Below are 23,958 nucleotides of genomic sequence, written 5' to 3'. Positions count from 1 at the left end.
TAAAATTGCTGCTTTCTAAAATTCTCTTGTTTTCACATTTTGTTGGGGAACCCAACTACTGATCAATAGCGTTTCACTCAAGAAATAGCAATAGTTGGACATTTCTGAATTTTTCAATATTGCTTTTTTTCTTGTTATATTTATACTTGATTTTGAAAGATTGCTTATTATGCTTGTGTCACTGCAAGCAATCAGGACCCAGTCATTGTGTAACACATAATGATACTAATTGTACAACAAAGCCTGAGTTTTTGACAACTGTAAACCCCTAGAGTTATATGTCTCCCTCCTAATGCATTCATCTATACCATGGCCTTTTCTCTTCACGCTCAGCGGATTCATAAGGTTATTTGCCTTTAGTGATTTTACTTTCTTACAGTATGAAATGATGAAGGTTGATAAAAGGAGAGATTACATTAAAAAATAATAATAATAGTAAGCCAGAAAGAAAAACACCAAACAGTATACTAACGCATATATATGGAATTTAGAAAGATGGTAACGACAACCCTGTATGCGAGACAGCAAAAGAGACACAGATGTATAGAACAGTCTTTTGGACTCTGTGGGAGAGGGTGGGGGGGGATGATTTGGGAGAATGGCATTAAAACATGTATAATATCATATAAGAAATGAATCGCCAGGTTTGATGCAGGATACAGGAAGCTTGGGGATGGTGCACTGGGATGACCCAGAGGGATGGTATGGGGAGGGAAGTGGGTGGGGGCTTCAGGATGGGGAACACGTGTACACCCATGGCGGATGCATGTTGATGTATGGCAAAACCAATACAATATTGTAAAGTAAAAAAAAAAAATAAATAATAATAATAAAAAGAAAAAAAATTCAATTGTATGTTGTATTGGGAATATAGTCAATATTTTCTAACAACTTTAAATAGAATATAACCTATATAAATTTTGATCATTATTTTGTACACATGAAACTAATATTGTGAATAAAGTATACCTCAATTAAAATAATAATAATAATAAAGAATGGGAAAGCAAAGCTAAAAGAAACAGCAGCTCTAATTTATTTCTCTGTGAGAGCCTCAGGTCTCCTTAAGTGTTTTCCTTAAGTGTTTAAAATGAAGAGGTATGGTAGATGCTGTTACACATATGCACAGTTCCCAAAGACCCCAGTAGGGTAAAGACCAAAAGGAAGCAAAACTAAAAGAAGATAAAACAGGAGAGCTGGGTTCAATTTCTGGTTGGGGAAGATCTCCTGGAGAAGGGAATAGCAACCCACTCCAGTATTCTTGCCTAGAGAATCCCATGGACAGAGAGAGCCTGGTGGGCTACAGTCCATGGGGTCACAAAGAGTTGGACACGACTGAGCGACTTTCACTCACTCACTTAAGGACCCAATTTCCAAAGATGTCACATGCTGAAGAACAGGGGATTAGGATTCCAATATATCTTTTTTTGAGAGGAAAGAAACAATTATATCCATAACCTTGGGTTCATTTTTAAAATTACTTAATTGATTGGAAAGTATGGCCTTTCTTTACTAATTTACTGCTAAAATTCTAATTAAAACTCCAAGTTCTATCCATAAAAGTGATGTAAAATATATTTCAAAAATACCTGGTGCCTTGTGATCAAACCCTTCATTAAATAAATCTACTGAGAGGGGAAAAAAAAAGCTAGATAGTGAACATTCCAGGGTCTTTATTTGTGACTTACAGATGTCTAGAATATAGACAACTAAAAAAGAAAATTGTTATAATAGTTCATATAAGTACTCAGAGACTGAAATGAAAATCTGGCTTAATCCCCAAACCCTCAAGAACAGGCCTATCTCATTCTCTTGACAGTTCTCTACTGACAGTAAACATAAGTTCCATCTTTTAAATAAGAATTTTTAATTAACAACTTTATTTATTCAATGCCTCTTCAGTAAGGTCAACTCATCTTTCAGATTCTTTACCCTGAGGCTTATAATGCCCATCTCCAACTAAAATCTGCAGTTATTTGGTATCATCAGAGTAGAGCATGCTGCTGCTGCTGCTGAGTCGCTCAGCTGTGTCTGACTGTTTGCAACCCCATGGACTGTAGCCCACCAGGCTCCTCTGTCCATGGGGATTCTGCAGGCAAGAATACTGGAGTGAGTTGCCATTTCTTTCTCCAGGGGATCTTCCTGATCTGAGTAGAGCATAATATAGCCTAGAAAACATTAGAGTAAATTTATCATGTAATTTACAAATCCTATTTCTGCAATTTCATCTCTCCTTCCCTCTCTTTCTTCAACAATTGTTTCTTAAGCACATATTTTGTGCCTGGCACTGACTGGATGCACACTGACAAAAGAACACTGTGTGGTCCCTGCCCTTTAAAGGTAGAAGGGACAAACAAGTAAATCAACACCAAATCTAGGATTATAAATTACGAAGAGTACTATGAAGGAAATTAGGTGTAAAAACAGATAACAGAAATTACCCAGACACTATGAACTAATTAATGTTTCAGGATATTTAACCTGAGACAAAGCCATGAGAATCAGCTTATGTAATTCCTCTAAGACAAAGAGAACACGTTTGAGACCTTGTACAGTTCTTCTAAGACAAAGGGAGAACATGTTTGAGACTTTAAGTTGGGATTAGATGGTGGAGAATGTATCAGTTATTAACAAATTGAAAAGTACAAAACAATCAACTCAAAATGCCTAAGTGAAAAGGTAAATGTATTAATTCACAAACATAAAAGCATTTGGAAGATGCTTTAGATAAAGAAGACTGGTTGAAAGTTTACTAGGATTTAATTCCTCTTTCCTCTCTTGGCTCTATTTACTCAGATAGGCCCTTCCTTTTAGGTTTATGGGACAAAAAGTTATACTTCCTCACAAGTACCAATAAAAATCCTACAGTGGAATTTCTTTCCCTTTGATTAGTCTCACTTGCCTTGCTTAACCAATCACTTAACCATCATTATATGGGAAATATGATGTTTGGATTAGCTAGATTGTGTCACATATGCCATCCCAGGAGTCTAATTTTTTTGAAAAAGAAAGTGATTCATTTTGGGGGTGATAACTTCAGGTAATGAGGGAGTAATAGTAAAGTGGTCACATAAATCATCCACAGAAAATGATTACAAAAATTTGATTGAAAACAACAAAAATAAGATACTGAAAAGCAGAGAAAAGCTAGGAGAAATTTTAATCTGGAAAAAATGGTAAAAAGAAAGGGTAAGAAGTATGACTTTGTGGCTTTCTGATCCCATAATGCTGTCTAAACTTCACAGCTTTAACTACAGAAAACAGTGGAAAATGAAACAACAGGCTTGTCAACTAAAGGTGCCAGAGGTCAGACTCCAGGCTAAGAAAACATCGGGAAATCAGGAAATTTAAAGGGGAAATCCTGGCAATGATCAAACCACAGAAAGAATGAGACTCAAATTCAGAACTTAAACTTTCCAAATGTCTAACTACAAGTACTGTGTACCGGGCACCACAAAATAGCAAGCAGAAGATGTAGAGAAAGAAGCTCCACACAGCAGATATGTTCAGTTTGATGTATTTCTTAATTGAGTGCATACCTTCACCATGATTAGCTTAGACAGCAGAAAGCCTGAGGTGTCAGAGAGCAGAGTCCAAAGCTGGCAGAGCAGCTGGATATCATGGGCTAATTTTACAAGCAAGGAAACCACAAAGAGAAAGAGATGTATCTCTGCCAAGTACATGGCTGACCCAACAATTCTCACAGGCACAGAAGAGACCCACCAGGGCCAGTCTGAAAAAGTGGCATGGGAAGCCAAAACACAGAGCACAGATTATCATTAGTACGTTTTTTAACCACAATAAAACTAAAATGGACATCACTTTAAAACTGTAAATGTCAAATTACTGACTTTTAAACATCAGTGAAAGAAGAATTCACTTAGGAAAATAGAAAATAATTTCACTAGAATGATAATGAAATGAAAATATATCAAAATTTGAGGGATGCAGCTATAGTTGGAAAGGGAAAGTTTTAGCATTAAGTGCATATATGAGAAAATGAGAAAAGTCTAACATAAATAATCTAAGTTTTCCCTTTAAGAAATTAGAAGAAAAAAGGAGGAAATCACACACATGTGAAAACAAGGAAATAATAAAGGTAAAAAATCAATGAAACATAAAAAATAATATTGAAAAAAAAATCAATGAAACCAAAATCTAGTGTCAAAATGGTTGATAAAGTTGATAAAGCTCTAAAGGAAAAAAGGCACAAATCATTAGTATCAATAATAAAAGAGAAGATATCACTACAAATTCTACAGAGTCAAGGATAAGGTACTATTTGGAACAACTCTGCACTTATAATACAACTTAGATGATATGGGCAAAATGTGAAAGACATCAACTACCGAAGGTCACCCACAAAGAAAATGGTAAATCTGAATAGTTTTATACTTCTATTTTTAAAGGTGAACTCCTAGAAATTCCCTGGTGGTCCAGGAGTTAGGGCTCTATGCTCTCACTGCTGAGGGTCAGGGTTCAACTCTTGGTTGAACCAAAAAAAAAAAAATCCACAAGTTGTACAGTTCGGCCAAAAAAAAAGTTGAACTCCTGATTTAATATCTTCCGATAACAACACTGGGCTTTCCAGGTAGCTCAGTGGTAAAGAATATACCTGCAAATGCAGGAGATGCAGGAGACAGGTTCAATCCTCAGGGTGGGAAGATTCCCTAGAAGAGAACATGGCAACCCATTCTCATATTCTTGCCTGGAAAAATCACATGGACAGAGGGGTCTGGCGGGCTACAGTCCATGGAGTTGCAAAGAGTCCTACGTGACTGACCAACCGAGCACACACACTCAACATTAAACCAAACAAAAAATATCAATCTTCCAAGCCTAGATGACTTCAGAGTGGATTTTACCAAACTTTTAGGGAAGAAACGCTATCAGTTTGATACAAATTCTTCCCTAAAAAAGGTTTTCAAGAAGCAAAGACTGGTCAATTGTGTCAATTCTTCCCAAGGGTTTAGTGAGATGAGGACAGAAAAATGGCATTGCTGTGGATTGACATACACATAAAAGATGAGGAAAAGGGGAAAGCACATACAGCTATATATTTTGAGAAGTTTGGTTATAAAGGGAGGCAGAAAAGAGAGTCACAGCCAGAAGAGTGTTTGGGTGAAAGAAGGAAGAGTTTTTGATATGTATTTCTTTTTACGACAGGAGATACCAAGTGCAGACTTTTATACTAATGGATATGATAATAAATAGAGATAAATTAATGATACTGTATAGGAGGATTGGCATCCTTGAAAAGTCTTTCTGTAATTTTTATAAAGGAATTGGTAAGTATTTATTATTGTGGCAGTTAAGAGCCAACGTACAGATACCAAGAGGAGAAGGGGGGTGGGATGAATTGAGAGACTGGGATTGACATATATACACGACTATGCATGAAACAGGTAAGGAATGAGAACGTACTGTACAGCACACAGACTGCACTCTTCTCCCAGTTATCCAAGTAATGCCAGGGCTTCACTCTCCCCTGCTCAAACACTACTTTGCCCAAATCCAGTCATTATATCCCGTAACAATCTGCTTACAGTTTATCTCTGGAATCTTGTTTCTTTCTCTAACTCCAATAATTCCGGGATCTTCCCACCCCAGGAATCGAACCTGGGTCTCCCACATTGCAGGCAGACACTTTACCCTCTGAGCCACCAGGGAAGCCCCTTATTATTTCTCACTCAGATAAATTAAGCACTTTCTAATGATCTTTGCCTCAGACCATCCTGATGCTCTATATGCTGCTAGAGCTATCATTTTCAAAGCATTAAAATTCTTCTACTTAATCAACTATGAATAAAAATAAAGGTTATAGTTTACTAGGCCCCTACTCTAAGATCTCATCTATCCTTATAAAATGGATAGCATATTTATTTTTTATTTGAGGTAACTGAAGTTTAGGAATGGGTGAGTAATTTATCCAAATTCACATAGCTAATAAGTGGATAAGCCAAGACTCAATTTCAGGGCCTTTCAATCGCAAAGTCTTTGCTTTTAGTCAATATATTCTTCTGTCTAAACTCTTAAGCATGGTGTGTGAAGTTCTAAATAATCTGACCTTAACCTACTCCCCAGCTTGACCTCCTGTCCCTCTGTTCCACTTAACCATAGCAGATAGTGGCTATCCGTTCTCTCCCTATTCCTTACTAATGCCCTCTGTTTTCTTCAGGATGGCAATATGCTCAGCTAAAAACTAATTTTCCTAGTCTTCTGGGAAGCTGAGATTACCATTCATATAATTCTGACAAAAGAGATGTTAAGTGGAAATCTCTGGATGGGTTTCTGGGAAAGCTCTTTAAAAGAAGTTGAAGTAATCAGACATATAACTTTTCCCCTCTTCTACTCCATCCTCTTCCTTCCTGGAAAACAGTACCGTAGGTGGATCAGCCTTCTAACAGCCATGATACAGATATTGAGCATGAAACTCCCATAGGTCAGAGGAGAGGATATATTTAATAAAATTAGGAGCAGGTCTGTGATGGCACTGCCCACCTCATAACTATTACCTAAAGACTAGTATATTTATTTGACCTGTGTTACTGCTCATAGTTAATTGCTGTTAAGAAGAGATAAGAAAGTCTTCTTCAGCGATCAATGCAAAGAAACAGAGGAAAACAACAGAATGGGAAAGACTAGAGATCTCTTCAAGAAAATCAGAGATACCAAAGGAACATTTCATGCAAAGATGGACTCGATAAAGGACAGAAATGGTATGGACCTAACAGAAGCAGAAGATATTAAGAAGAGATGGCAAGAATACACAGAAGAACTGTACAAAAAAGAGCTTCACGACCCAGATAATCACGATGGTGTGATCACTGACCTAGAGCCAGACATCCTGGAATATGAAGTCAAGTGGGCCTTAGAAAGTATCACTACGAACAAAGCTAGTGGAGGTGATAGAATTCCAGTTGAGCTATTCCAAATTCTGAAAGATGATGCTGTGAAAGTGCTGCACTCAATATGCCAGCAAATTTGGAAAACTCAGCAGTGGCCACAGGACTGGAAAAGGTCAGTTTTCATTCCAATCCCAAAGAAAGGCAATGCCAAAGAATGCTCAAACTACCACACAATTGCACTCATCTCAACGCTAGTAAAGTAATGCTCAAAATTCTCCAAGCCAGGCTTCAAAATATGTGAACCGTGAACTTCCTGATGTTCAAGCTGGTTTTAGAAAAGGCAGAGGAACCAGAGATCAAATTGCCAACATCTGCTGGATCATTGACAAAGCAAGAGAGTTCCAGAAAAGCATCTATTTCTGCTTTATTGACTATGCCAAAGCCTTTGACTGTGTGGATCACAATAAACTGTGGAAAATTCTGAAAGAGGATGGGAATACCAGACCACCTGATCTGCCTCTTGAGAAATCTGTATGCAGGTCAAGAAGCAACAGTTAGAACTGGACATGGAACAACAGACTGGTTCCAAATAGGAAAAGGAGTACATCAAGGCTGTATATTGTCACCCTGTTTATTTAACTTATATGCAGAGTACATCAAGAGAAACGCTGGACTGGAAGAAACACAAGCTGGAATCAAGATTGCCGGGAGAAATACCAATTATCTCAGATATGCAGATGATACCACCCTTATGGCAGAAAGTGAAGAGGAACTCAAAAGCCTCTTGATGAAAGTGAAAGTGGAGAGTGAAAAAGTTGGCTTAAAGCTCAACATTCAGAAAACGAAGATCATGGCATCCGGTCCCATCACTTCATGGGAAATAGATGGGGAAACAGTGGAAACAGTGGCAGACTTTATTTTTTGGGGCTCCAAAATCACTGCATATGGTTACTGCAGCCATGAAATTAAAAGACGCTTACTCCTTGGAAGGAAAGTTATGAGCAACCTAGATAGCATATTCAAAAGCAGAGACATTACTTTGCCAACAAAGGTCCGTCTAGTCAAGGCTATGGTTTTTCCTGTGGTCATGTATGGATGTGAGAGTTGGACTGTAAAGAAAGCTGAGTACCAAAGAATTGATGCTTTTGAACTGTGGTGTTGGAGAAGGCTCTTGAGAGTCCCTTGGACTGCAAGGAGATCCAACCAGTCCATTCTGAAGGAGATTAGCCCTGGGATTTCTTTGGAAGGAATGATGCTGAAGCTGAAACTGCAGTACTTTGGCCACCTCATGCGAAGAGTTGACTCATTGGAAAAGACTCTGATGCTGGGAGGGATTGGGGGCAAGAGGAGAACGGGACAAAAGAGGATGAGATGGCTGGATGGCATCACCGACTCGATGGATGTGAGTCTCAGTGAACTCTGGGAGTTGGTGATGGATAGGGAAGCCTGGCGTGCTGCGATTCACGGGGTCTCAAAGAGTCGGACACGACTGAGCGACTGATCTGATCTGATCTGATGTTAATCATTGTTAACATTACTATTCACTGACAAATACCCTACACTGAGGCCTTACTGATCAATTTGCAGTTTCCTCACTATACCATGATTTGGCACACTTCTAAAGAGGTAGGCCTGCAATTCAGATACATGTGTAACTCAGTCACTAACTTTAAAAGCAGGCATACTCCAGCTTTAACGCGTGAAGTTTAAACAGCTTCGTGTTTTATATATTCAATATTTTACAAGTCTTTGTTTGAAGAGTTCTAACTCAAAAAATGGATTGAAATCCACTGATCTATAGCATAGTTTAATCACTGAAATATAACTTCTGATATGACCAACAAGACCCCTATATGCAGATAGCCTTAGATTAATCAATCTTTGTTGCAGTGTAATTTTCTATCCAAGTTACTGCAATAAAATTAAAGGTGTGTTGTGAGAGACAGTCCTTCATGGTCCCTGCATGTTGTTGCTGGGCATGCCAAGAATGTAAGGTCTTGACCACTCTTTAAAACTGGACAGTTTCTCAGGACTGCAGTAAGCAATCTTGATGGATGAGGTGACATTTCCTTCCAGACAAAGAGTGTGTGTGCTTTTATTTACGACAAAAGCAGCAGGTTGCTAAACTAACCATTCCTTAGCTGTGACACAAATCCACTAAATGTGTAAAATTCAACTAAGTCTCTCAGTGTTGCCCTGTGGGACTTGGGATACCTGGGGAATCAACGCCAACGTGACTATTTGCTATGCCATAGTCATAAGATCTCTGACCAAGGAGTCTCAAGTCTTCTGCCAGCATCATAATAGTAATAGGCTAACTTATAGGTATGTATAATCCCAGACCCTGACAAGATGTTGATTTAAAAGAAATTAGTTGATTATTCAAACTGTGAAAGCAGGTTAAAATTAAATTCTTTGTAACTAACAGGAATTCCTATAGACATATCATTAATGAAGACGACAGAGAAAGGCCAATTAAAATAACCATTTAAAACAACAATGTCCTCAAAGGGACCATTAAAGAACTGGTGAGGTATTGATATTTTAAAAATGAAAATTCTGTTTTGTTGTCTCTATACATCAAGAAAATGAAGGAAATTCAAATTGTTTAAGATAAAGAAGGCAGGTCCATTATCACTTTATACTTTTACTTTTAAAAGGAGAGAATTATCAGACACTGAATAGGCCAAAAATAACAAACAGATAAGAGAAGACAGGAAAATTTGATAAACTGAATTAGGTAGGACAACTGAGCATTTTCCATACATTATAAGGCTCTACTTTACACATAAACCACAACACTGTGAAAGTTAAAAATAGAAAAAAAATTTTTTCTTAGAAAGTGAAAAAAACTCCTGCCATAGGTACTAAAATTATACTGTGTTGATTAATAAGTGATATATCCCAGAATAAACACAGAAATAAATTACAGTTTCTTTCAATGACAGCATCTGCACATAAAAACTACTGGCAAATAAACGATAAATTTCCTCATCCTTTATAGATGAAGAAATTTCTAATGTTATTCAATAACTAAGCATACTCTGCCTTTCTGCAACTCCCAACTACCATTACCAAAAACCAGCATTCAATGTGTGACTACTCAGAATTGTAAGCAATTCAAATGCCACTAATTCAGAAAGCTACATGAGAAATAGCTAATAGCAAAGTGTCCAGAAAACTCAAGCTCTGCACTCAAGGACTGAAATTTTCAACACTGAAAAAAGGACATTTCCCTAGAAACATTATATATTTTAAATATTAATTCACAAGTAAATACAAAGTAAGATAGCAGATTGGAAGAACACAATGAAAGGAGTTGACAACAAAGGAAAGGAGAAGAGTTATACAAAAACATGAAAGAATAATTACAAAAATACAGCTGTGTGTTATCATTTAGACAAAGAAACTTAAGGTAAAATGCCAATTGTGGTATCACTATTTTTGAACACAGCATATCAAAGGCATTCATTATTTTACATATAGCCATCATTTTATACACAAGGGAAATGTGGAAGTTGCTAAATAACCTAGATTGTACAGGGTGCAGGAGAACAGGAATTTTATTCATTTATGCTTTCAATGTAATGGTATATTCTTTTAGTTACTTTACAATTACTAAGAAGATGTTGGAAAATTGTTCTGATAAAATGATGAAACAAAATCCTTGTCATACCACAGACTGGAAAAAATCAGATAATTCAACAAATATATATTTGACAATTTGCGAAGGTATTCTGTCAGCAAACATTCCATATTGATGTATTTTATTCACCCAAAATTATAAACTAATTTTGAAAAAGTGAAACATTATTAAGCTCTAATGCTTATACACATGAAATAATCTATAAGATAATTATATATATAAGATTAAAAATCTTCCTAATGATAAAGGAAAGAGTTGATCAACTTTAGGTTAAAAAAGAAAAAAGAGAATGTATTCTACTAAATATCCAAATGTGTTTGGGCACAAAGTGATTATGAAGGGTAAAAAATACCTTTTACATAAAACTAAAATTGAGGCCATTTTCATTCTGAAATAAAGTTCCTTTAGCAATATAACTTTTGCTCATGTTTATAAAAAACTTGTCAAATATCTTTAAATATTTTTCAAAATATTTAAAACTTTAAAAATACTTTTCATCAAATAAATGATACGTTTTAGTATGTATCTTATGAATTAGGGTAGTTGAGGTTTGGTGAAGGTCATTTAAAATACTGGAAGCAAATTTAGGACAAAGAGGTCCATGGCACTGAGGCCTAATCTTACCATCCAGGTTTCTTTTGTATTTCTGTACTCTCTCATGAGCCTATTGTTTTAAAAGATTTTTCATGTATTAATTTATTAATTAAAATGGTCCCAGTAAGATATTATAATGAAATTCTTAAAAAGAGCTTCTAAAAATTATGAAAACATGGAATAAGCAGTGCTACTCCAGTGTGCTGATAAAATCCAGAAAAAACAGAGACTAGAAGTTTAACCTAGCAATTGTTCAACAGGCCAAAGGAGGTAAAGAGAACATTTTATTCAAAGTTCAAGAAAACACTCTGAATGCAAACTAGTAAAAGGATGGCACGCTAGAGTTAATAAAGAGTATTCACCACATGGGTTGATTGTAGAGCTAAGTGAAGCAGCTCCCGTGGAAAGGCCGCCTTTTGAAACTGATGAAGCCACAGAAGGGATCGAGGATGAAGTCGGTGTAGCAGAGGAGGCTGTAGAGGATGGTAACCGTTCTCCAGACTCCATGTCTATGGGAAGAGGGCAAATGTTAATTTTCAGTGTTAAATAGTAGGATTATGCAAAAGAATTAAATATATTTAAAATAAGTCAAACTTCTAGGAATACTTTTTTAAAATACGAAAATAAGTTTAGAAATACATGTTCTTCAGAAAGAGAAAATATAGAGTAAATAAAAACAATGTGAATTAAAATTCCAGTTTATAAGGTAAGCTTAATACTAAGCATAACAAATCTAAAAAACTTGTAGAGTATTCTTATATAAAAAAATAAGTCATTTGAATACAGTAACTTCATACAACTATGTGTTGCCATCATCTTAGGAAAATAAGCATATTAACTTTTCATTCTTCTTAAATCACCTCATCATTTTTTCACTTACAGCATAATACTCCTTTTATCTTAATGAACCAAGAAAATACAACCAAATTATAGTGAAATGTAACCCTGTATTCTAAACCCAAATAGCAACATACTTCTAGGTCTTAAGCATCCATGAATCTGATCAGGTAATCCCCAGTGAGTCCTCCCAAAAACACAAATACATTTTATAGTTTATCCTAGAGTCTAGTTTGAACTATGGTCTCCAAATGGCTTTAATATGATCCATTTATAATGACTTGACTTATAAGCATTTTTATTAACTTGCTTAGCCGATCTGGGTACTATTTACATAGATCTTATTATAATAGTTTATGTTGATATTAAAATCTAGAATGGAAATGAATGAAGGAGTCAAAAGTTAAGAACTTATAAAACAAATATGTGATAGGATGTAATGGACTGCATAGTGACTACTCTTAATAATATTTTATTGTACATTTGAAAGTTACTAAGAAAATAGAGGAGAAACAACCTCAGATATGTAGATGATACCACTCTAATAGCAGAAAGCAAAGAGGAACTAAAGAGCCTCTTGATGAGAGTGAAGGAGGAAAGGGAAAGAGCTGGCTTAAAACTCAATTTTAAAAAAACGTAGATCATGGCATCTGATCCCATTATTTGATGGCAAACAGAAAGGGAAAAGGTGGAAGCAATGACAGATTTCCTCTTCTTGGGCTCTAAAATCACTGTGGATGGCGTGGGCAGCCATGAAATCAGAAGGCGACTGCTTCTCAGCAGGAAAGCTATGATAAACCTAGACAGTGTGTTGAAAAGCAGAGACATCACTCCACCAACAAAGGTCCATATAGTCAAGTTTATGGTCTTCCCAGTGGTCACGTACGGTTGTGAGAGCTGGACCATAAAGAGGGCAGAATGCCAAAGAATTAATGCCTTTGAACTGTGGTGTTGGAGAAGACACCTGAAAGTCCCCTGGACAGCAAAGAGGTCAAACCAGTCAATCTTAGGGAAATCAACTCTGAATACTCATTGGAAGGACTGATGCTGAAGCTAAAGCTCCAGTATTTTGGTCACCAGATGCAAACAGCTGACTCATTGAAAAGTCCCTGATGCTGGGAAAAATTGAGGGCAGAAGGAGAAGAGGGGATCAGTGGATGACATGGCTGGATGGCATCATCAATGCAATGGAAATGAACTTGGGCAAACTCCAGGAGATGGTAAGGCACAGGGAAGGGGAGTGCTACAGTTCATGGGGTCGAAAAGCACTGGCCACAACTTGGGCGACTGAACAACAGCAAGAAAACAGATCTTAAAAGTTCTCATCACATGGAAAAATACTTATAACTGTGTGATAAGGATATTAACTGAACTTACCATGGTGTTCATTTCACACTAATACAAATATTGAATCATTATATGTACACCTGAAACTAATATAATGTTATATGTCAGTTATATCTTAAAATTTTTTTAAATCTAGAATAGGTTATGGTCATTTTAATACTCTGTATATACTAATATCACAATTAAGCAAGGAAACTATGAAGTTCACAGTTGTTTAAATGAGTACACATATATAGGAAGAGACAAAAAAAATACTATTCACATATCAACCATGAGTAAACTTTTATTATTTAAATAATTTAACCATAGAAAGATTTTTGTATGGACTTCTATAGGCAATTCACATAATTACTACATATTTTCTAAGAAAAAGAATTTGATTTCATTTAAAACTATTGTCCAATCAACATATGAAAAGATGCTCATCATTGCTAATTATTAGAGAGATGCATATCAAAACTACAATTAAGTACTACCTCACACCAGTCAGAATGGCCATCATTAAAAGTCTGCAAATAACAAATGCTAGAGAGTATGTGGATAAAAGGGAACTTTACAGTATTACTGGTGGAAATGTAAATTAGTGCAACCTCTATGGAAAATTCTGAAAGAGATGGGAATACCAGACCACCTGACCTGCCTCTTGAGACATTTGTATGCAGGTCAGGAAGCAACAGTTAGAACTGGACATGGAACAACAGACTGGTTCCAAATAGGAAAAGGAGTACATCAAGGCTGTATATTGTCACCCTCCTTATTTAACTTATATGCAGAGTACATCAAGAGAAACGCTGGACTGGAAGAAACACAAGCTGGAATCAAGATTGCCGGGAGAAATATCAATAACCTCAGATATGCAGATGACACCACCCTTATGGCAGAAAGTGAAGAGGAACTCAAAAGCCTCTTGATGAAAGTGAAAGAGGAGAGTGAAAAAGTTGGCTTAAAGCTCAACATTCAGAAAACGAAGATCATGGCATCCGGTCCCATCACTTCATGGGAAATAGATGGGCAAACAATGGAAACAGTGTCAGACTTTATTTTTCTGGGCTCCAAAATCACTGCACATGGTGACTGCAGCCATGAAATTAAAAGATGCTTACTCCTTGGAAGGAAAGTTATGACCAACCTAGATAGCATATTCAAAAGCAGAGACATTACTTTGCCAACAAAGGTTCATCTAGTCAAGGCTATGGTTGTTCTGTGGTCATGTATGGATGTGAGAGTTGGACTGTGAAGAAGGCTGAGCGCCGAAGAATTGATGCTTTTGAACTGTGGTGTTGGAGAAGACTCTTGAGAGTCCCTTGGACTGCAAGGAGATCCAACCAGTCCATTCTGAAGGAGATCAGCCCTGGGATTTCTTTGGAAGGACTGATGCTAAGGCTGAAACTGCAGTACTTTGGCCACCTCATGCGAAGAGTTGACTCATTGGAAAAGACTGTGATGCTGGGAGGGATTGGGGGCAGGAGGAGAAGGGGACGACAGAGGATGAGATGGCTGGATGGCATCACTGACTCAATGGACGTGAGTCTGGGTGAACTCCAGGAGTTGGTGATGGACAGGGAGGCCTGGCGTGCTGCGATTCATGGGGTCGCAAAGAGTCGGACACGACTGAGTGACTGAACTGAACTGAACTATGGAAAATAGTACGGAGGTTATTCATACAACTGAAAATAGAGTTGCCATATGATTCCAGCAATCCCACTCCTGGATGTATATCCAGACAAAACTATACTTTGAAAAGATATAAGCACCACTATGTTCATACTAGCACAAAACCAACAGGCAAGACATGGAAACAACCTAAATGTCTATCAACAGGTGATTAAAGTCTTCCACACAATGGAATAAAACCCAGCCATAAAAAGAATGAAATAATTCCATTTGCAGAAACATGGATGGACCTAGAGATTATCATACTAAGTGAAGCAAATCAGAGAAAGAAAAATATCAGGTGATATCACCAATATGCAGAATCTAAAATATGACATACATGAACAAATCTACAAAACACAAACAGACCTACAGACATAAAGAACATTCTTGTGGTTGCCAAGGGTTGGGGGTGAGTGGGAAGGATGAGTTGGAAGTTTGTGATTGGGAGATACAACTATTATATAAATACACATACATATACATAATGCAAACTATTACATATATACATATATATTATACATGTATATATAGATGTGTAATGGAAAAACAACAAGGTCCTACTGCAAAGCATAAAGAACTATATTCAATATCCTATAATAAACCATAAAGGAAAAGAACATGAAAAAGAAATATACATGTATAACTGAATCACTTTGCTGTATAGCAGAAATTAACACAACACTGCAAATCAAGTATACTTAAATTTAGAAAGGTAAAATAAAACACTGGTCAATTAAAATAATGCAAAATTAATCTTTAAATTATTGAATCCATATGGTATGTATATGATTTTTTTAGATAGATGCATAGGGTAAAAGAAATCTCAGGTTGACACAACAGCATCATTAGTAGGGCAATTTCGATAAGTTTTCCAGTCATACACAATTCAAAAACTTCTCTTCATATTCTGACATTGCTGTCAACCACCTCCATAGAAGATGGTACTGCCATAACTAGTAGGTATCACTATGAACAAGGCTAGTGGAGTGAGTACCTAAAAGATGATGCTGTGAAAGTGCTGCATTCAATATGCCAGCAAATGGAAAACTCAGCAGTGATCACAGGACTGGATAAGGTCAGTTTTCATTTCAGTCCCAAAGAAGGCAATGCCAAAGAATGCTCAAACTACTGCACAATTGCACTCATCTCACACACTAGCAAAGTAATGCTCAAAATTCTCCAAGCCAGGTTTCAACAGTACATGAACTGTGAACTTCCAGATGTTCAAGCTATATTTAGAAAAGGCAGAAGAACCAGAGATCAAATTGTCAACATCTGTTTGATCATAGAAAAAGCAAGAGAGTTCCAGAAAAACATCTGCTTCTGCTTCATTGACTATGCCAAAGCCTTTGACTATGTAGATCACAACAAACTGTGGAAAATTCTGAAAGAGATGGGAATACCAGACCACCTGATCTGTCTGCTGAGAAATCTGTATGCAGGTCAAGAAGCAACAGTTAGAACTGGACATGGAACAATAGACTAGTTCCAAATCGGGAAAGGAGTATGTCAAAGCTGTATATTTTCACCCTGTTTATTTAACTTATATGCAGAATACATCATGAGAAATGCTGGACTGGATGAAGCACAAGCTGGAATCAAGATTGCTGGGAGAAATATCAATAACCTCAGATATGCAGATGACACCACCCTTAGGCAGAAAGCGAAGAACTTAAGAGCCTTTGATGAAAGTGAAAGAGGAGAGTAAAAAAGTTGGCTTAAAACTCAACATTCAGAAAACTAAGATCATGGCATCTGGTCCCATCACTTCATGGCAAATAGATGGAGAAACAATGGAAACAGTGGCAGACTTTATTTTGGGGGGCTCCAAAATCACTGCAGATGGTGACTGCAGCCATGAAACTAAAAGACGCTTACTCCTTGGAAGAAAAGCTATGACCAATCTAGACAGCACATTAAAAAGCAGAGACGTTACTTTGCCATCAAAGGTCCATCTGGTCAAAGCTATGGTTTTTCCAGTAGGCATGTATGGATGTGAGAGTTGGACTATAAAGAAAGCTGAGTGCCAAAGAACTGATGCTTTTGAATTGTGGTGTTGGAGAAGACTTGAGAGTCCCTTGGACTGCAAGGAGGCCCAACCAGTCAATCCTAAAGGAAATCAGTCCTGAATATTATTGGAAGGACTGATGCTGAAGCTGAAACTCCCAATACTTTGGCCACCTGATGTGAAGAACTGACTCATTTGAAAAGACCCTGATGCTGGGAAAGGTTGAAGGCAGGAGGAGAAGGGGACGACAGAAGATGACATGGTTGCATGGTATCACTGACTCAATGGACATGAGTTTGAGTAAACTCTGGGAGTTGGTGATAGACAGGGAGGCCTTTCATGCTGCAGTTCATGGGTTTGCAAAGAGTCGGACACGACTGAGCGACTGAACTGAACTGACTGATAACTAGTAGGCTCATAAAGAATTTTTTTTTTCTCTTTATCACCATTCAGTATGGAAAGGCATAGTTGGTTCTGATGGCTACATGGAACTAATGCTTAAAAGGCAAGTTTCAGGGCATCAGTTACTAATAAGTTTTGAGACATATGGCTGTTTAACAGCAAGGTACATGGCTGATAACTTCCTCTACAAACTATCTTCACCAACAAGTCTCATTTTACTAAGTATATTAAAAAAGACATTTATTTAAAAAATATAAAAATATAGAGTTTACTGGAAAAGGCTATTTTAAAAAGTTATACCTGGTAATCTATTGTCTCAGATAATTCTAAAATGTTCTATTTAAATGTATTATGGAGGCTTCTCAATGATGTTTTGAAATTTTTAATTGGTGTATAATTGACCTACAACACTATGTGAATTCTAGGTATGTGACATAGTGATTCAATATTTCTATATATTACCAAATGATCACACCACGGTAAGTCTAGTTACCACCTGTCATCATACAAAGATATTACAGTGTTATTGTCTATATTCCCCATGCTGTACATTTCATTCTTGTGACTCATTCATTTTTTAACTAAGTTTGTAAATGTATTATTTTAAAAAAATAATGAAAGGATTTGTTTTTAAAATTGCCTTTGTACTCCACTGCAAAAGTAATTTGGGACATAAAATAGATAAGCATTTTAGCTGAGTACCTGGCATATAAGAACTCAATGAATAAAAGTCATTACTATGTCATAGGATAATAGCTTATGAGCTCTGGGCATATATCTTTCTGTTGATGTAACTTCACTCAAGACTAAAACAAGGAATACCCAGAAGGCATAATCAGCAAACTCTTACATATTGCTCATTTAGATCACTCTTCCTGAAAATATTTAATAAAATAAAAAATATACATATATTAATATTTGAATCTACCAATCTACCTTTGTGACTCTATTCTATAGAATTAAAGCACAAATAGTTTCTTTTTCATAACACTGTTCAAAAATAAAATTGAAATCTGGTTGTACAAAAGAGTAGAACTAGAGCTAGTAGTATCAGGCTGGGGGCCCTTTTTCAGTTTCAGTAAAAGTTCAAGTTTCTCTTTTATTCCTGTTCATTCAAGTGGGAAAAGTTTTTGTGCTCAATTGCTCAGTTGTGCCCGACTCCTTGTTACCCTATGGACCATAGCTCGCCAAGGTCCTCAGTCCATGGGATCCTCCAGGCAAGAATACTGGAGTGCGTTGCCATTTCCTCCTCCAGGGGATCTTACTGACCCATGGATCAAACCTGGGTCTCCTACACTGACATGCAGATTCTTTTACCACTGAGTCGACAGGAAAACCTGAAAAATTTATCTCTTTTTTAAAAAACATGCTTATGCAGCTATTTGCCTTAAAAGTTCTATTATATACATTATTCATGTATTATTTTATTTCAAGTGTTTTAATTTTAGATATATACTTCTAGCCAGTATGATCTCCTAGGTGGCTGAGTATTCTTCTCATATGTAAAGTACTCTTACTGGCTTAGGGTAAAAGTTTTTTTTCTCATGTTTTAATAGGTATTTCTTAGTTTCAGTAACCCAAAATTTGGTCAACTATTCCATGTTTATCTTATAGATATCTTTCTTTTCATTTTAAAGAAATTTAACAAATCCACTCCAGCCTTTGTTACTCTAGAGAGGATTTTAAGTTATATGCTTGAATTAACAAGGACTGGCTTTTCAAGTTTTCCTTTTTAAGTTAAATATTATTGAATTCAGGTTTTATTTACTATTGTCCTCTGCTGAGCACAAGCAAAACTGGAAATAATCCTAGCCATCAACTTGGAAGTTAAAGAGGAGGAAGGCAATATCTCTGTAATACTGAATAATCCAAAAAACAATAATTGGCCTGCTAATTTTAAGAACAGCTCAAAGAAGAAAGTTTACAATACATGTGCACCAAAGGATGCTAAAAACAGTAGATAAGTCTGAAGAGAAACAAGATATTTGCATAAACTCAAAAAGTATCTCCTTGAGATAGTTACTAACTAAAAAACAGCAAAATAGTAACTTCACAGAAAAGATGCTCAACATCACTCATTATCAGAGAAATGCAAATCAAGACCACTATGAGGTACCACTTCACACCAGTCAGAATGGCTGCCATCCAAAAGTCTACAAATAATAAATGCTGGAGAGGGTGTGGAGAAAAGGGAACCCTCTTACACTGTTGGTGGGAATGCAAACTAGTATAGCCACTATGGAGAACAGTGTGGAGATTCCTTAAAAAACTGGAAATAGAACTGCCTTATGATCCAGCAATCCCACTGCTGGGCATACACACTGAGGAAACCAGAAGGGAAAGAGACACGTGTACCCCAATGTTCATCGCAGCACTGTTTATAATAGCCAGGACATGGAAGCAACCTAGATGTCCATCAGCAGATGAATGGATAAGAAAGCTATGGTACATATACACAATGGAGTATTACTCAGCCATTAAAAAGAATTCATCTGAATCAGTTCTAATGAGGTGGATCAAACCAGAGCCTATTATACAGAGTGAATGAAGTAAGCCAGAAGGAAAAACACCAATACAGTATACTAACGCATATACATGGAATTTAGAAAGATGATAACAATAACCCTGTGTACGAGACAGCAAAAGAGACACTGATGTATAGAACAGTCTTATGGACTCTGTGGGAGAGGGAGAGGATGGGAAGATTTGGGAGAATGGCATTGAAACATGTAAAATATCATATAAGAAATGAGATGCCAGTCCAGGTTCGATGCACGATACTGGATGCTTGGGGCTAGTGCACTGGGACGACCCAGAGGGATGGTCAGGGGAGGGAGGAGGGAGGAGGGTTCAGGATGGGGAACACATGTATACCTGTGATGGATTCATTTTGATATTTGGCAAAACTAATACAATCATATAAAGTTTAAAAATAAAATAAAGAAAAAAAAAAAGAAACTAAATCACCAAAAATTAAACATATCAATATCATGTATGCTCTGATGTCCTTATCACCTCTGTGGTATTCTTGCCCCAAACATATAACTTCTGTTGAATCATAAGAAAACATCAGACAAACCCAAATTGAGAGACCATATACGTTATTGACTAGTATTCATCAGGTATCAGGGAGAAGGCAATGGCACCCCACTCCAGTACTCTTGCCTGGAAAATCCATGGACAGAGGAACTTGGTAGGCTGCAGTCGAGGGGGTCACTACAAGTCGGACACGACTGAGCAACTTCACTTTCTCTTTTCACTTTCATGCATTGGAGGAAGAAATGGCAACCCACTCCATTGTTCTTGCGTGGAGAATTCCAGGGATGGGGGAGCCTGGTGGGCTGCCATCTATGGGGTTGCACAGAGTAGGACACAACTGAAGCGACTTAGCAGCAGAAGCATCAAGTATCAAGGTCATGAAAGAAAACGAAAGACTGAGAAAATGCCATAGGTTGAAGACTAAGGAGATAAACAATTAAATGTAATGTGGGATCAGACTTTTTTTTTTTTTCAGATTGAATTTTAAAACAGAAAAGGACATTAATAGAAAAACTGGTAAAATTCATATAAGACATGTAGTTTATGATTAATAGTATTGTACCAATATAAATTTTCTAATTTTATCATTTTAATAATTGTACTCTAGTTATTTAAATTAATAAAATTAGGGAAAGCTGGGTAAGAAATACAGATGAACACTCTGTTTTTTAACTGTTTTTTAAGTCAAATAATTTCAAAATAAAAAGTAAAGAAAACAAAGCAAAGTCTGGCATATAGCAAGTATTTAAATATATATATATATATATATATATATATATATATATATGCATTGGGATTGAAGAGAGTGAACTTAAACCTAGAAGGAATGAAGATAGAGATTACATTGTATCAGTAAGATATTTGATAACAGATGTTATCTGGGTTTAAAAACTGTATTTGAACCTCATCGGCTGTGACACTGTACAGATTATGTGACTTCAATGAACTTTTCTATTCCTTCATGAGCAGTATGAAGGTGTAGTTGGGAGGATTAAAAGATAATGAATGCAAAGTTCTGAATACTTAGCTTTCAATAATTGTCAACAATTGTTTTTAATAAGTGAATGTGCATATAATTATCTATGGGTATGTGTGGCGGTAAAAGATATTTTTAGATTATTCATTTCCAGTAAATATTTCTGAGTCACATGAATTTATATTATTATAAATAGATGGCATGTTTTACATTTAGCCAGATACATTATGATAAAAATTTAAGATAAATGCCTCACAATTGCATAACTGTATAGACAAATGGTAAGGTGTTTTAAACTTTCAAAATAAGCTGAAGTACAAATATAGTTAAAAATTAACATCAATTTTCAGTTGAAAAAATTCACCCTTTGATCACGAGTTATTATTCATTATTAAAGCTACTACATAAAACTTGGTAGAAATCCATTTATTCAAACCATCTTAGAAAAATATGTTCATTAAGTATACCTGTGGCGGATTCATTTTGATATTTGGCAAAACTAATACAATTATGTAAAGTTTAAAAATAAAATAAAATTAAAAAAAAATAAAATAAAAATGGTATCCAAGAACCATCCATTTCCAGATTTCAGCTGTGGCCAGAGCATCTGGATCTGATCCTTACACTACTATAATGACCTCTCATTCTGACTCTCTGTGTTAAGAAAAGTACCTTCATCTCAGGTTCTAAACTAACACTATCCAAGCAATCCTTTGTGGCCAAAAACAGCCCAGACATAATAACAGACTGTATTAACATGACCTCCACCACAATACACTCACCTATGGGAGAATATCAATCAGCAGGTATGTCTTTTAGTTTAAGGCCATTTATCAGAGGATATCTTCCAATGTATAACAAAGTTAACCAGGTAGGGTAAAAGTTACTACAACTGAAAATCAACACATAACACTATAGTAAAAAAAAAAAAAAAAAAAGTTGAAGTGAACAGAGAAAAAAAAAAAATGCCCAGAAGATGATGAAACGATTCTAAATGATTAGATCCATCAGAGCTCTTTCCCATAGTCTAAAACAGTAGTTCCCAGGCAGGGGTGACACTGTGATACCCCTCATCTATTAGGAAACATTTGACAACGCTTAAGAGACATTTTTGGTCGTCATAATCAAGAGTGCTACTGATATCACATAGAAAAGAGTCTAGGCAGGGATGCTGCTCAGTCAGTTACTCAGTTCAGTTGCTCAGTTGTGTCCAACTCTTTGCGACCCCAGGGACTGCAGCACTCCGGCCTACCTGTCCATCACCAACTCCCAGAGTTTACTCAAACTCATGTGCATTGAGTTGGTGATGCCATCCAACCATCTCATCCTCTGTCATCCCCTTCTCCTCCACCTTCAACTTTTCCCAGAATCAAGGCCTTTTCAAATGAGTCAGTTCTTCACGTCAGGTGGCCAAAGGATTGGAGTTTCAGCTTCAGCATCAGTCCTTCCAATGAGTATTCAGGACTGATTTCCTTTAGGATTGACTGGTTGGATCTCCTTATTGTCCAAGGGACTCTCAAAGGTCTTTTCCGACACCACAGTTCAAAAGCATCAATTCTTCGGCGCTCAGCTTTCTTTACAGTCCAACTCTCACATCCATACATGACTACTGGAAAAACCATAGCCTTGACAAGACAGACCTTTGTTGGCAAAGTAATGTCTCTGCTTTTTAATGTGCTGTCTAGATTGGTCATAGCTCTTCTTCCAAGGAGTAAGTGTCTTTTAATTTCATGGCTGCAGTAACCATCTGTAGTGATTTTGGAGCCCCCAGAAATAAAGTCTGCCACTGTTTCCACTATTTCTGCTAAACATGGGATAATTCACAGGACATTCCCACACAGAGGTAATTACCTGGCCCAAAACGTTAGTAGTGCTAAGGTTGAGAAATTCTGATCTAAAGTATCAAAAACTGTATTACTTGGAATTCAATCAACCAAACTTTTTGTTAAGTAGTAGTTTTTTATATAAGATAGTTCAAGCTGATTTATCACCACTAGAATAAATGATAAAATTATATTCAGCCCATCTTTATCAGCATACTTCCAGAGGTGGCTCAGACAGTAAAGTATCCACCTGCAATGCGGGAGACCTGGGTTCAGTCCTTGGATTGGGGAAGATCACCTGGAGAAAGGAATGGCCACCCGCCCCAGTACTCTGGCCTGGAGAATTCCATGGCCGGAGAATAGTCCACTGGGTTGCAAAGAGGCAGGCACAATTGAGCAACTTTCACTTTACTCACCAGAGTTTATTATTTTACATTTTGTCCTAATTGTTTAAAACTGAGCATGAATAATACACAATTAACATATCACAATGTTTATTCACACTAGATAACTGAATTTACTGTATTTTACTGAGATGATATTTACTGTAACAATCCTGAGAACAGAAAAAAAATCAGAATTTCCACAATTTCTTCCCTGTACTATTTTATGAATGCCAAAAGAATTCACTGATCAGTGATAATACTGATCAAATGTTCTTTTTTGTGTAATCATAGAGCTTATGAACACTGACAGCTGCTAGGTGTAAACCTGAACAGGTGCAAATAGGGAAGGGCAAGACAAGTTGGCTACCAAATGTAAACATGATCAGCTGCCCTGTG

At 36.6% G+C, this 23,958-nt stretch overlaps 1 protein-coding gene across 18 annotated transcripts in view; it reads right to left on the bottom strand.

The window, feature by feature from the left end:
* Positions 1–23,958, bottom strand: part of BAZ2B (bromodomain adjacent to zinc finger domain 2B) — a 421,537-nt gene that overhangs the window by 143,054 nt on the left and 254,525 nt on the right. For all 18 annotated transcript variants that reach the window (XR_003514169.1, XM_027559699.1, XM_027559752.1 and 15 more), the window contains one exon: positions 11,451–11,597. Coding sequence is in view for 17 of the 18 variants with exons in the window: in XM_027559699.1 (XP_027415500.1) it covers positions 11,451–11,595 (145 nt within the window). In the remaining variant the exon portion in view is untranslated. The remainder of the gene's footprint in view (positions 1–11,450; positions 11,598–23,958) is intronic.

This window comes from Bos indicus x Bos taurus, chromosome 2 (genome assembly GCF_003369695.1).
Source record: "Bos indicus x Bos taurus breed Angus x Brahman F1 hybrid chromosome 2, Bos_hybrid_MaternalHap_v2.0, whole genome shotgun sequence".
Taxonomy (NCBI): domain Eukaryota; kingdom Metazoa; phylum Chordata; class Mammalia; order Artiodactyla; family Bovidae; genus Bos; species Bos indicus x Bos taurus.
The sequence above is the reverse complement of the archived record's forward strand: the minus strand, read 5'-3'. Positions and strand labels throughout refer to the sequence as shown.